Genomic DNA, 14667 nt, shown 5'->3' with positions numbered 1-14667 from the left:
CACATAAACATGTGCACTCTGAGGGAAAGACAAGACTAATGTGTCATGTACATCATCCAAGCCTTTAAAATTTCTGAATCCAAATACAAAACAATATTGGTAAATATGAGCTATCATCCACCAAATGTATATATGGTATTTGCACATATAAGGCAAATGGACAAAATTCCATTTTACCCACATCACGTATTTAATAAAGTGAATTTGAGTTAATAATAATTTTGAGGAAAACTGTACTACTAAATGTACTTACTTCCACTTTGAGTTCCGTGTAGGAATGAGGTTTCTAAGAGCATTTCCAACCTTCTTGCTCCAGCTGTGCTTCTTCATATATTCATCAAAGCAAACTTTCTCATTTGACCTGCAACACACATGCTGAATTTATAAGTTTATTCCTTGAGTTCTAAGTGAGCATGCACCCTGAAAGGTTCCCTCTGATATTGAGCTCAAAATTCACCCCAACCATATGATTGAAGATTCACAAAAATGTTGAGTCATAAACATCAAATTTAATAACTTAAAGTAACAAGCTATTATCTAATCAATGGCATCTTTCATGGGAAATACGATGGTGGTACAATAAGTCCTTAGAAAATCCAAGAGATTGCGCTCGTAGTATCAAAAATAATTTTTTTCCATTAAATAACACTCCTAACTAGTCAGCTGTTAAAGTTTCAGCTGTATCCGTTATACAATTTCATTGTTTTTATTGATTGAAATAAACAACTTTAATTTGTCTATAAAAATGGATAAAAATGAGTTTGGAGTAGTGATTAAACACTTGTATTTGAAATGGTTGGGTGAATGAGTTTAAACGTGGTTGTACATCCGCAAAAGATGAACGCAGATCCAGATACCCTGTGGAAGTGTCTACCCCCGAAATGATTGATAGAATCCAAGATATGATTTTAGGTAATCGACGACTGAAAGTGGGCAAAATAGTGGAAGCCATAGGCATTGCAAAGTACAATAGCTTCAATTATGCACGTAACATTGGGTGTGAAAAAATTTTGGCAAGATGGGCGCTGCGTTTGCTCACAGCAGGAAATAAATGCAATCATGTGGTCGACTCTGAGGTTGTTTTGATGCATTTCCATAGCAATCCTGATCAGTTTCTGCGTTGATATATAACTGTTGATGAAACATGGACACACCACTACACTCCAGAGATAAAACAACAGTCAAAACAGTGGATTTATGAAGGCAAACGGGCTCCAAAGAAGGCGAAGAAGGTTAAGTCAGCCAATAAGGTTATGGCCACAGTCTTTTGGGATGCTTGAGGAATTATCTGCATTGATTACTTGAAAAAGGGAACAAAAATAACAGGAGAGTATTATGCATCAACATTGAAATGGCTGGGCAAAGAAATCAAGGAAAAGCACCCTCATCTGAAAAATAAAAAGATTCTCTTTCATCAAGACAATGCACGGGTGCACACCTGCGAAGTTGCGATTGCCAAAATTATGGAATTAAATTTCCAATTATTACAACACCCACCATATTCACCAGATTTGGCCCCCAGTGACTATTTCTTATTTCCAGACTTGAAGAAATGGCTTGGCAGATGAAGGTTTGTTTCTAATGAGGAAGTAATCAATCAAACAAATGCCTATTTTGAGGAGCTTCCAGAATCCTACTTTTTACACCACTTAAAAAAATTGGAAAAATGCTTAAACAAATGTGTCGAGTTGAAAGGAGATTATGTTGAAAAAAAATTCCAAAAAAATTGTTTGTTCTACATTTTTCTAAGGACTTATTATACCAAGCTCGATCCTTGGGAAACTATAGTGCTTAGTGAAGCCTTCTTATTGAGTGATTGTTTATGATAATTGACTATCAAAAACTGCTCAATCATTTACTGTTATAGAAATACCAATATTCAGGATGTTTGTGGATTCATTTCTAACTAACTTCCTGAAATCATCTGCTAGTTTTTATGAGATTAGTGACAATACTCATAGAAATATAAGTGAGGTGTATATGAATATAAAATATTTTAACTATCCTCATAAAATCTTCTAGACAGTACCGAAAAAGAATTGCCAAATACCTTTATACATGATTTATTCCCTCCACATTTAAGTATATGGCTTCCTTCTTCATGAACAAATTCAGACACTGTCACCACTCTAATGCCTAGTTCTCCTCCAAAAAAAATGCGAGGAAGAGTGGTTACAATATTAAAAAAGGCAATTATTATGATCTTTTTACCGAATACTACGTGAAATTTTAATAACTTTGTCAGGGATAATTATCATTCTGATTGATATTTTGCCACTAAAAATTGCACAAGTATGCAACTTTTATTTTAACACCTTAAACCTTCACCATTTGCATAAATATTAAATGTATTTAATGGGGTCATTTTTGGTAGAGGAATTCGTAAAAAGATTCAGCCAATTCACAGAAACTAGTGAAACAAAGTGGATGAAAGAATAAATCTGTGGTGTAACCTTCCCTTAATGGACATATAAAATGATGAAAATACATATATGGATACATTGTAAGGTATGCTTCCTACAGAATTAATAATGATGTAGCACCCTGATTGGTCATATTAGTACCAAGATTGATGGTTTGATTGCCTTAAGCTGCTACATTGGTCATTGAAGGAATGCTATATGATCATGTTCATGGAATACCAACACGCAAATGATCACTTGGTTGATTGCTGCTCAGGGTTGCATTACACATAATTGAATGCTCTCTACCAAAATCTCATAATGAAGTAGTTTAAATTTATGTCTTTAGGACTAAAAACTGCATAATATGTTTAGTTGTCAGGGAATGGGCATCAAATACAATGATTGCATGTTAAAGATATTAATGAGAAAGGTGCTTGCAAGATGTTGCAGTTGATTTTAAAATTGGCTGTGTTACACCTAAAGTACCTGGTCATAGCATAATGAACTGAAATTATTTTTAGGCATAGTTTTTTCTTGGAGAATTGGAGAAAGAAGAATTAATTAGTTATTACAGCTAAAATCTGTAACATGAACATCTAACAGAGGAAAGATAGTGAATGGCAACATTACAGATGAACTTATCAAAAACCTTATGATAAATCAACAGAAGAAATGGAATGAGACATTTGGGTTTTTCATGAGTATAGAAGAACAAGGAAGAACAGAGTAATTATAGCCCTGTATCCCTCACATCCATACCATGCATGTTCATGGAACATTTAATTATTAGTTTGATGATGAGATACCTCAATAATTAAGAGTTATTGATGAAAAAACAGTGTGGTTTCCAAAAGTGTTCATTACACTCACTCATGACTTATCTTAATTTGTGGAAAAGCTGAAAAAAAATTAGAATTTATTTGAAGAATTTATAGGAAATTTGACGACAATGTTAAAGATCAATGCTATCTTTCACTATTTTGGCCTCATTTAGAATATGCTGCAAGCATATCGGATCCACGTGAAGTTTGATTGATTGTGGAGGTAGGCCTTGTGTGGTGTAGAAGGCTAATGAAATGTGATCATGAAAATTAGTGTAGTGTATCAAAACTATTAGGCAAATAGTTCTAGAAATACTCACAGAGCAATTGTAAAAATGACAGATTTTATCTCTTGAATTAACTGTAAGGAGGTCTATTTACTAATGAGGCTGAAAATTTATTTAATCCCAGGCCTCTCATGCCACTGGTGGATGGAAAGTTGAGAAGGGCAGTGCCAAGAAGGGGAATAGGACAGAGATGTCCATTATCACCTGTATTGTCAACTGTCAGGGGAAAATTCATAGTCAGATTTGCAGATGATGAAGCCTTAGTTTGTCAGTCTGCCTTGGGATTGAAAATGTTGCTGGGTGAATTGAGAAGTCAATGCAATAAGTATGACATGAAAATAAAAGGAAGCAAAATGAAAGTTAGGCAATCTTTAAGAAAGAGAAACCTGATTTTACATATCGAAATAAGAGTTCTTACACTAGATTAGGAAGAAGTTTTTTAGATTCCTGGAAGAGTTCTGGACCAAAATGGTCAAAGTAGTAGGGACTTAAGATTGCAATAATTGTGTTAGGCACAGAAACCTTCTCAAGAAGGAGGGAATTACTGAAAGGGTTGAGTAAAGATGTTAAGAAGAAGCTCTTCAAATTTTTGACATGGTGGGGAGTTTTGTATGGTCTGGAAACATGGCTACTGAAACAGGATGATAGGTGTAGATTGGAGGCTTTTGAAACGTGGGAATAGAAAAGGTGAAATGGACCAAAAGGAAAACAAATGGGGAAGTGCTTTGTATGGTGGGTGAGGAGAGAGAATTGTTCAAGGAAATCATAAGGAGGTAGGAAAAATGGATGAAAATTATTATGATCAGCAGTGGGATTTTGAAGACAGTGATAGAGGGGAGAATGTTGGGCAAACAAGAAAAGGGTAGAAATATTTAACGGGTGTTGGACAGGATGAAGGTAGGAAGGAAGTATTGGGATTTAAGAGGGGTATGCTGTAATGTTGGACATCAGGTTATATTTTGAAAAGAGATATACAAGGGTTGTACTGTGTGAGAGCTTGTATCTATACACTTATTTCCCCCTTATTTTAATAGGTTCCGAATTCAATCTAAATAAGAATAATGTTTAAAGCTGTAAACACGCAGTAGATAGCAAGTCAGTAAATTAGCACATATCTAATGGAGAGGGAGACTCTGGGAGCGACAGGGCCCGTCAAATGTGGAAGATAATTATTACCCCGCCCCCAGGGCCACGCGGGATTTCGGGAAAGGAAAGGGTACAAAGACATTCCCGATCCAGCCATTATCATTAGGAGGATCACTTGCTATCTTCCATATATGAAAGTCACCGTTGTTGTAATGGTACAGTCTGCATTGGAACATTATAATTGTAATGAACGCTTTTGCTAGTTTGAATAAATTAAGTCTAACCCTCGAAATCCTCTACTGGTGATACGATGATTTGACTCTTCACATTGATTAAACCCAAACTGCAGATATTCTAAATAACCAGCTAACACACTACTACCAAATGACTAGGTAAATGGGAATAATTCGGAGGACGGGTCGCATCCCTTTCGGAAGTAAATATTTTCAAACGCTTTGAGTGGCACTCATGTCATTCTCCTCCCTCCGAAACCAAAACAGGTTAATATTTATAATGATGACACTATTAAATAATGGGGGTGGAATTTTCCCGTCCTAATTCAGGCGCGAAATGAGAGCCGTGGTATTACGTGGTTCTTTTGTGTGCTTCATTATGTGCCCTACGTATCAATATTTACTTGCACGATGAATTACATGTACACTTGATCCAACAATTTATTGGAGGCGAACCGAGATAATTAATAGGTATCCACAAACGTTCAAATGTGCCTAAATGGCCGGTGTCCTCCGAATAGCTCCCGGGACGGCTTTCTGGGGATTGTGCAGATGTGGATGAGGGACGAAATTAAAGCATTACAGGCGACCAGAATTTAGCTTAAGTTTCGGCCTAGGTTAGCGGTGGGTTGAACTAGAGCCACCATCTTGGTATCTAAACGTCCCTACATTCAGTACGCTTCCTGATGTAGTAGTGTGCCGGCTGTGGTTCTTCTCCTTTGCTCACTGCGAACTATTAAATTGTGCATTACAATGGAAAATCCTGCGAGTTATGTAGCGTGATTTGTGATTAGGTTTTCACGGTCAAAAAACCATCAGCCAATTGAAATCCATTGACAAATATTTGAAGTGTATGAAGACGTAATAATGAGTGAAGGCTGAGTGAGGCAGCGGGACATTCAGTTTCAAAATGGACGCACCAATGTTCACGAGGACCGCAGTGGTTTGCCTAGCCATGTAACAGATGAACTGACGGTGAAAATTAACGAAAGAATTCGTGAAAATCGCCGATTTACCTCTTTCCTGCGATGCAGACGTGGCTTGCAACAGAGCGCTGTGATAGCGACGCAGAACTGCATACTGGCTAAATAATTGGTGAAAATGTGAGGCGTCAGATTTCTCCTGAGACGGAATTGAAAAGTTTTTGTGTCCTTATAGCCTCCATTGGAATGCGGACTTCGTAGAAAAATAGTTAAGAATTATTTTTGAATTTACTATATAGTATTTCAAAACGTATGATACGAGGGTCATCCGGAAAGTAGTACCCGTTCGTGCCGCATGAAGTGCTGACGACGCGAGTAGCCGCTGGACGAGGTCAGATAGCTTCAGTGGCTTGTCTGCCTTCTCTGAGCCAAGTTGCGTGACGCTAGCATTGCCTGTGTTGTTTCTGTGATTGTTTACAATGTTTAAAAAAAATTGAGAACGCCGCCAGTTGTGAAGTGAGGGCAGTGATTAAATTCCTCAATGCAAGAAACGTTCGCCCATGTGATATTCATCGCCAATTAAAGGAGGTGTATGGAGACAATGTAATGGACGAGTCGTCTGTTCGGCGGTGGTGTCGCAACTTCAACATGGGGAGGGGGAACACACACGACGATGAGCGTTCGGAGAGACCGTCTGTCATTACAGACCAACTGGTGAGCTCAGTTGACGAATTCGTGAGGAACGATCGGCGCGTCACAATTGATGACATCTGTGAGCATTTTCCCAATGTTTCTCGAACAATTGTTCATGAAATTGTTAAACACCATCTGCATTATGCAAAAATTTGTGCAAGATGGGTCCCTCGCGTATCTCAATGAGCTGGCGGCGAAGGACTATGCAGCAGGAATACAGAAACTTGTCACACGTTATGACAAATGCCTTAATTTGCTTGGAGATTATGTTGAGAAGTAGTTTAAAGTATCCTCTTTCAAATAAAATTTTTTATGTTTGTTAATATTTACTTTTGTGTCTTTATTTCACGAACGGGTACTACTTTCCGGATGACCCTCGTGTGTGTGTGTGTATATATATATATATATATATATATATATATATATATATATATATATATATATATATATATATATATATATATATATATATATACATATATTATTATAATTATTATTTGGTGACCTACCGTTCAAGGTAGGTTTTTGATGGACACAACTACCAAATAAATATTTTGTGACTCCTAACAAAACACAAAATCCAGCAACATAATCTACTTCAGGTACTTTGAGTATTTACTTCCTCCCTTCATCCCGTCCCACATCCCTATCCTGTTTCTGCCCTTTCCTCGTTTGCCTAACATTCTCCCCTAAATTACAGTCTTCAACATCCCACTGCCGGTCAATACCCCCTTCATCCACTTTTCCTGCCTCCATAGGATTTCTCCCTACAAACCCCTGTCCTCGCCCACCATACCAAGTACTTCTTCATTTGTTTTCCTTTCGGTCCATTTCACCTTTTTCATTCTTCTCCACACTCATATTTCAAAATCCTCCAATCTACGTCTGTCCTTCTGCTTCAAAGACCAATTTTCCACGCCGTACATAGCTACGCTCCATATCAAAGTTTTTTCGAGTCTTTTCTTAATATCCTTACTCAACGTCCCTGTCATCAACTCCCTCCTCCTTGTGAAAGCCTCTTTGCCTAGCGCAATTATTCTCCTTACGTCCCCACAACTTTGCACGGTCAGTGTTGGTCCAAAACACTTCCGAGATAGCTAGTCTGCTAGCTCGTGAACTTTCAGTCGACGATCATCCAGTATCACTTTGTGGGTTTTATTCACCGTTGCTGGAGTCGTCATCTTATTTGGTATCAATGCGATGCTCGTATTGGCAGCTCGTACGGCCTCGTTCAAACTCTGCTACCCAATTTTTTTACCGTTGTAAGCGAAGGAGCAGACTCACCGTGAGTAGAATCTAGTTCAACTTTTATGTTGGTTGGGCTATGTCCTATCAAATGAAGGTATTGTATCACACATTGATGACATATTTCTCCATTTAAAAAATCACTGAAAATGTTCACTAATGATGGCTGCAAAACAAATACTAAACAACGTGGCATCTTCAAACTTAAAACATATGCTTTATAGATTACGTACTTTCTAATAAAGTGATATTTTTTTAAACTACTACCACCATCTCTAGGTCAAGCTGGGTACTCCTGGGCCCACCCATGTATATTTACGAAGGGGAAAAAGGAATGCTCTCAGGTCCAATGATGGAATACAACGCAGAAATAACAAAGCATTTTGTGGTCTGAAGAAATTGGTTGTTGGACGATAATTTGGAACCTTTCGCAGACGGGTCTAAGTTGATAATTAAATTGAATCGTGAGAAAAATTTTCTATTTCGCGAAGATTCATTTATAACGAGCGATCGTCATATTATCATTTTGTACCCTGTGATGGGGGCGGGTGCAAGCACGAAGGTTACGTGAACGACTTAAAAGTTTTGATCAATGGAAATAATATTTGTTAAACACTGAAAAAGAGGCAAAGAGAATGCTTCTCTACCTAAGTCTCCCATTATAAAGGTGAGAAATGCCAGAACGAGAAATGTAGATAAATTTACTGCCGAAGAGAGCGATATCACACATGGTACATCCAGAGAAAAACGGTATATAATGATAATAATCACAAATGACTCCAATGACTTGAGATCTACCCATCTCTCTACCATTGCATATGCCACACGGCCTCTTTGGTTCGATGAATATGCATAAAGGGAAAGTTCCAAGAAAAAGCACGCGATGAAAAAAGTCCTTGGTAAAAAGGGTTTGCAAGTATAAAAAAATATATATACTTTCTAATACAGTGATATTTTTCAAACAACTACCACCATCTGTAGGTCAGGCCGAGTATTTATGGGACCACCCTCGTACGGCCGAAATGCTTTCAGATTTCCTTTCAATTTTTCCGCTGATCGTTTCTTTTTGAATTGGTTTGACGCTTTCCGAAATTCATCCTCGGCATTTCCACTGGATATCTTATAATCATAAGAGATATCATTCTTTTCGTCGCTAGAGATATTATCTCGAATATTTTTTACCTTTTCGTGACATAATCTTTGACGTCGCAATGGTTTTCTAACATCCGCGTGGTACCATCTAGATCCTGTGTTATCTTTTCATAATTTACAATGGATGACTATTGAGCACGTGATCGCAAGGAAGTGATTCCAAGTAACCTCTGTATTTCAATTATTACTCTTTTTCTTAAAATTTGCAAATTGACTTTGTAGTGCGTATTTTAGGCCATTATAGTCCCCTTCTTTAAACAAGTAATTTTTTCTTTGAGGCTTCTTATTTCTGACCTCATGGGGCGAAAACTTGCATTTATGAGCGAGCAAAATTATTTCTGAGCTAAAAGGTTTAATTTTTTATTTAAAATGTATTTTTTTAATTTTTGAGTACCCTGCAAGCCACCGCTATGGTGTGTGGCAGGGGGTGAATACACACCACACTAATTTGGACCAGAATATTTTTACCCATCTCGGTCCGCGTCGGACAATATTATTCTGATCCCTCATCGTTCGTGAAAAAAATGACAGCTTACATCTATCTGTTCTACCTTTAACCTCTCTAATTTTATTGGTATGACTTCGCCTACCGTAGATAGGTTTCCATTGTGAGAAAAATATCCCATAACAAATATTGACGAAAAATTGCTAGTTCATCATAATTTACCAAACATTTAAAGACTTAAACACGCGCTTCAAATAATACTATGCAATTAATACATATGATAGTTATCACCCTAAAAGGCAAGTTAAGTAATTCAAAATCATATTTGCGAAATAGAAATGGGATTAGAGAGAAAACGGACAAATCCTCTCTCACATGTCTCATCACATGCACTACGTACACTAAACTCCTTGCTCAACGGCCTCGACAGGGGAAGAGCAAACACACACAGCTGCATTAAATTGAGTTTTAGGGGCGTCGCGGGTTACGCACCTTTGGTTGAGTTCCGCCTTGCTGGAGGCAGCGATGTGGATGCCGGGCGCGAGCTCGTATCGCCCCATCACACTCCCACCGTCGGCCACCTCTTCCTCTCCGTCCTTGGCCATGGCCTTCCTCAAAGCTATCTATGGCCCTCCTCCACTCGTCCTGGGCGTTGAGGAGGACAGACAAGACGACACTAGGGCAGGCGTCCCCCTAGCGATAAGAAGGGAGCGCTTAGAGTCCCCGAGAACCACTCACCCAACTTCGCTCCTCGCCGTCAAGACCTTGACTGGAGGCTTACAACGAGCGAGCCCCTACTTAGGTTTGTAATGCAGCCGTGGGGGTGCTTGGTCCGCCCGAGGGAGGGCAAGTGTGGGGCAAGGAGGGGCGCGGGGCGGCGCCATGGCCGGTGGTGGGGTGAGAGCGACTATGGGGAAAAATCGTCATCTACATCATCTTGCCTTGCGACGAAGGGGTGCGGCAGGGGGTGCTAGGTCACCAGAATAATTGGTGACTTTGGCGTTGTCACTCGAACTTATTTAAGCACCCCACAAAAAATGCACATACATTGCGCTTATAAACCTATCAAGGGTAATCATTGAAATCATGAATGTAAGCCTGGCCTTGGAGACATGCTTCCTCAAGTCCTACTGCCACTATGGACCTGGGATCTCCCGAGTTAAATACTCGTAGTGGTTGACGTAGATTAAATTATGTACCTTTCCTGTTAATAGAGTGCGAAAAGGTCGCAATTGGATACTACGAGATCAAATTGCAGTACTTACAAGCCCGCGTATCATACTGCTTTTTTGAACAAAGAACTACAGCTAGTTCTAATTTAGTCGCTTTGATAATCCTGTGAATAAGAATCGCCTCCATAATACAATAAGGAAACGCGAATTTGAGGCGAAATCCCGAAATTTTGTTAAAAAAAATAATAATCAAAGGTGTACAAAACCAAAAAATGCGATTTTGATGACTTTCCTGTACAAAGGAATGACAAAAAATATGAGTTACTGAATTCTATCCCATTTGCTCATCGTCAATCTTAGTCATTTTTATTTTTGCTCAATATTTCTATACTGCACATTATTTTAGCTCATTTCGAACCACAATTTCTCTTAAAACTTCGATATTTGGCCTAAATGGTTAAATTGTTGACCGTTATCTGCATGGGTTATTTTTTCCCTGTACATAACTGAATCGTTTCCAATAATAGAAGTTTACCGCTAACCTAGGAGCTAAGGATGCCTGAAGCATATCAAGAATCTAGTTTGTTGCATGGCCATCAACCTCATAGTGTCTTAGATTGTGTGTTGAGACGGACGTTTTCGTAGGCAGCCTTGAAATTTTGGAATAAAGTATCACCTGTGTATTGCCTATAGTTTGGAGATGTTTTTCTATCCCTGTCTACCCTTAAAATATTTCGCTCATGGCGTTCTAAAGCGTTTTAGAAGATACGTTTTGAGAACTAATACTTTTTGGTTGAAACGTTATGGAAAAATTGTTAAGGAACCTTGTCTTGCTTATGCTGTCGATAACAATTTCGCCATTGTCTGCCATTAAAAAATGTACGTTTGCGCGTTTCATTTATTTTTCCTTCACATAAGATCAAAATAAATTAGGGTTTTTATCGAAACATTCGTATAATATTCTGCCATTAAATTTACATAAGGGTTTACCTTTATAATCTTTCTTTTTATTTTTTCTCAGCATTCTACGAGTTTCTCTTCATTCGACTTTCGCCAATAGTTTTAAAATTGTGCACCGAATTTGAGTAAAATCTCCTGTAGATCCCTCACGCCTCTTCCACTTATCTGTCGTACCATCATGGTTCCTTATTATAGCAATATTTTTCTTCGTATTTTGCATAGGTAATACGCGTGTTATCCACCCAAAATCCGATAACTATAAAAATATATTTTTCGTCGCACAGTGAAAGAGTTTTAGAATTATCTTCAATGTATTATGTTCATCCAATTAAGAAAAGATAAAATATTAGGAAATAACCTTCTTCTGAAATAAATAAATTAAAAATTGATTTAAAATATTGGTAAATACCCTCAAGGTTACACCATTGATGCCTGGTTTGATAGAATGTTTTTCCAGTCTGATTTCCAATTGTAAATGCCCAATTCCTTGGCAATACATGTACAGTCGATGAAATGCATAATTGGTTTATAAATTTTTGCTTAAACGATAATTTTATAAACGAATTACTCTAGATTGGCAACGATTTTCAACATTTTCATCCAGATTTAATGGATGAGTTTGAGAAAAAAATATTTTCACCGAAAATGTAACGACATTTACTCTCTTTGATAGCCTTCGTTCCACTTATTTAAAAAATGGATTTCATGTATTATTTTTTTCCATTGTCTCTCTGCTTATATATGCGTTTGTAAACGGTTTGCATAAAAAGTATCGGTAACAATGTTTTTTGCTAATGTATGTGAGAAGCACTGAATTCAGACCGTAGGTTAAGTATGCGCATGATCGCATATCGAACTGGCATTGATAAGATGGCAGAGCACACCATTATCACTGAAAATTTGGCGATGCGTAAGACCTGCGTTTAACTCGTTCAGTTCTTGAAGGACGACCACAGGCAGAGTCGAGTGTCTGCTGGCGAAGACCCTCTGCAATGACACGCGGCGATTCCCCAACCCCCTTACAGTCCCGACTTGGTATCAGCAGATTATTTTCTACTTCCAAAAGTGAAATCCTCCCTCAAATGACACCACCATGGGACCTTTAGTGCCCTCCAAGAAGCTTGCGCGCGTACCCTTAAGGAGCTTCCGGAATACGCCTACCAGGAAGCCTTCGAGGTGTGGAAAAGTCGCTGGCTAAAGTGTGTGGATATTCAAGGGATGTACTTAGAAGAATTTTGAGGCATTGTAGCAATATCTAAAATAAAATTATTTCTCTGAAACTTTTCCCGACACTTTTTATTCAAGCCATGTATTTAACTGGTGTAAAATATATAAAATAATTCGTTTTTAACAGTGAAAAACATAAAATATTCGTTGTTGCCTTGGATTTAATCACGTGACTCGTTGAATATTTAGGATTTTTTTAATTTTACAATGCAGGCCCTTTCCCACGGTTTTTGGCCCCGTTCACCAATAACCACACTAACCAGAGCAACGCTTCTGTAGCAGTCCTAGCAACCCCATCGGGTCCTCTTCAAAACGTTACAATGGATCCCTTGCCTACGGAGTTAGTCCCTTGCCTTCACCAATAACCGCGTTAACCACAGCAACGCTCACACTAACTGAGCAGTCGGCGGGAGCGTTGCTTTCCTTCCCTCATTAGGATGGCCTCTCTGATGCCCACTGAGATCGTGCCATCGCCCTCCGAATCTGCTGACGAACCCTTACAGTTCCACTCAGCCCTCAAGAAAAATCGTCCTCAGCACATTTCAATCTAAACTGTCAAAAATTACTTAGCCTCTCTTGGCGAGCGAACATGAGCGCACGGTTTGTCTCCTAATGATGCTGGGCATCCTGTGTGACCCTGCGTGTGCATCTGTTCTCGACTATTGACCGCCACGCAGTGGTGTCACTACTCCATCGCGAGCATGCCCTGACCATCAGTAAATGCCCTCGGCATATTCGTCGCACTATTTCTTTTAATGTAGTATTACTGCCGAGATACTGAAGATCTTGTCGACAATTTGAATTCATTATAACAAGCGTACAGTTTATAATTTCTTCAAAATATCACATAAGTTGAAACATTATTTGTGAACAAACAATAGAGACGCTTTTTGGGAGTGATTGGTGGAGGGCGGGTAGACTAATTCGTTAGGAGTTGGGAACCGAAGCTTATGCGGAATGTTTGCCCCAGAATTTCTGCCGGACCCGGTGTCGGCAGGGTAACGTTCACGTCTGCTAACTCGTAGGTCGCGGATTCGATTCTCGCCTATGTGGGATTTCTCACATCTAGGGCGTCTATGTGCCAACGATATCTTCAAGAGTTACGGGGAAGAAGGACCTGTATACTCACATTTTCACCGCGTTAATAGATAATGAATAAATTAATAAATAGTCCGCATCGAGTTGGTCTAGAGTGTCATTTTTCGTGTTCTATAATCAGTAGAGCTGCCATCGAAGTCATAAATGAGATAAATTATTGACTAAGTGGTCAGTCATTATCAATTTTTAGACGATTTATGTTATCCGATAACCACGACTAATAACCCCTCTCACCGAGCAGAAATTATATAATTTTTAATATTGTTTACCAGGCCAATATATTCGCCCCCAGTTTTTTTTAATTATATCACTTATCGGCTTTTTCTTAAAAATTTAATGTTCTGTATCAGGGGATGTAGCGCATGAATGGCGCATAATCACCCAAAACTCTTACGTACGATTGCTTATCTCTGGCCTGGCGGGTATCTAAAATTTAAATGGGATTCAAAGCACACTTAAAATCTTTATCTACCTAATTTTATGATCGTGACGTACGGATATCGTTGTGGCCAAGCTATTGGTCAGCCAAGCTTCTGGTGTGCTTATTTTAGTCATGCATACACAGTCTACTTCGTTTAATGACTCTGCTCGGAGTTGGATGACGATTTACCCATCGGCATTTATAGTCCAATCCGTCTTCGTTCCGACTTTTATTACATACATCACTTAAGCATCTAATCAAGGAGAAAAATAGATTATATAAGAATAAGAGGAAGGAAATGCAACGAACTAGCTCCTGGTGAAGTGAAATGAGGTGTGTGTCATACGCTCTCGGCGGGAAAAGGAAATAATACAGTGGGAATAGCAAGGGCAAGGTCATGTGCGAGAGAAGGACGGCAACGCCTGCAAATTAATAATTCTCCCCTAGCAGCTTTTTTGGGCTGAAGATCATATTTTGAGCTGATTACCTTTTACCGGAA

At 38.7% G+C, this 14667-nt stretch overlaps 1 protein-coding gene across 1 annotated transcript in view; it reads right to left on the bottom strand.

Annotated features, from left to right (window-relative positions):
- The window catches only part of LOC139692526 (ATP-binding cassette sub-family C member 12-like), a 67650-nt gene extending 57755 nt beyond the window's left edge, over window positions 1–9895 (bottom strand). The window contains exons 1-2 of the mRNA XM_071590747.1: window positions 9783–9895; window positions 254–361 (exon numbers count right to left, since the gene is read on the bottom strand). Coding sequence (XP_071446848.1) covers window positions 254–361; window positions 9783–9895 — 221 coding nt within the window. The remainder of the gene's footprint in view (window positions 1–253; window positions 362–9782) is intronic.
- Between the last annotated feature and the right edge of the window lie 4772 nt (window positions 9896–14667).

Source organism: Hetaerina americana, unplaced genomic scaffold (assembly GCF_022747635.1).
Source record: "Hetaerina americana unplaced genomic scaffold, ioHetAmer1.1.p SCAF_4, whole genome shotgun sequence".
Lineage (NCBI taxonomy): Eukaryota > Metazoa > Arthropoda > Insecta > Odonata > Calopterygidae > Hetaerina > Hetaerina americana.
Note: the sequence above shows the minus strand (reverse complement) of the source record. Positions and strands in the feature narration are given on the sequence as shown.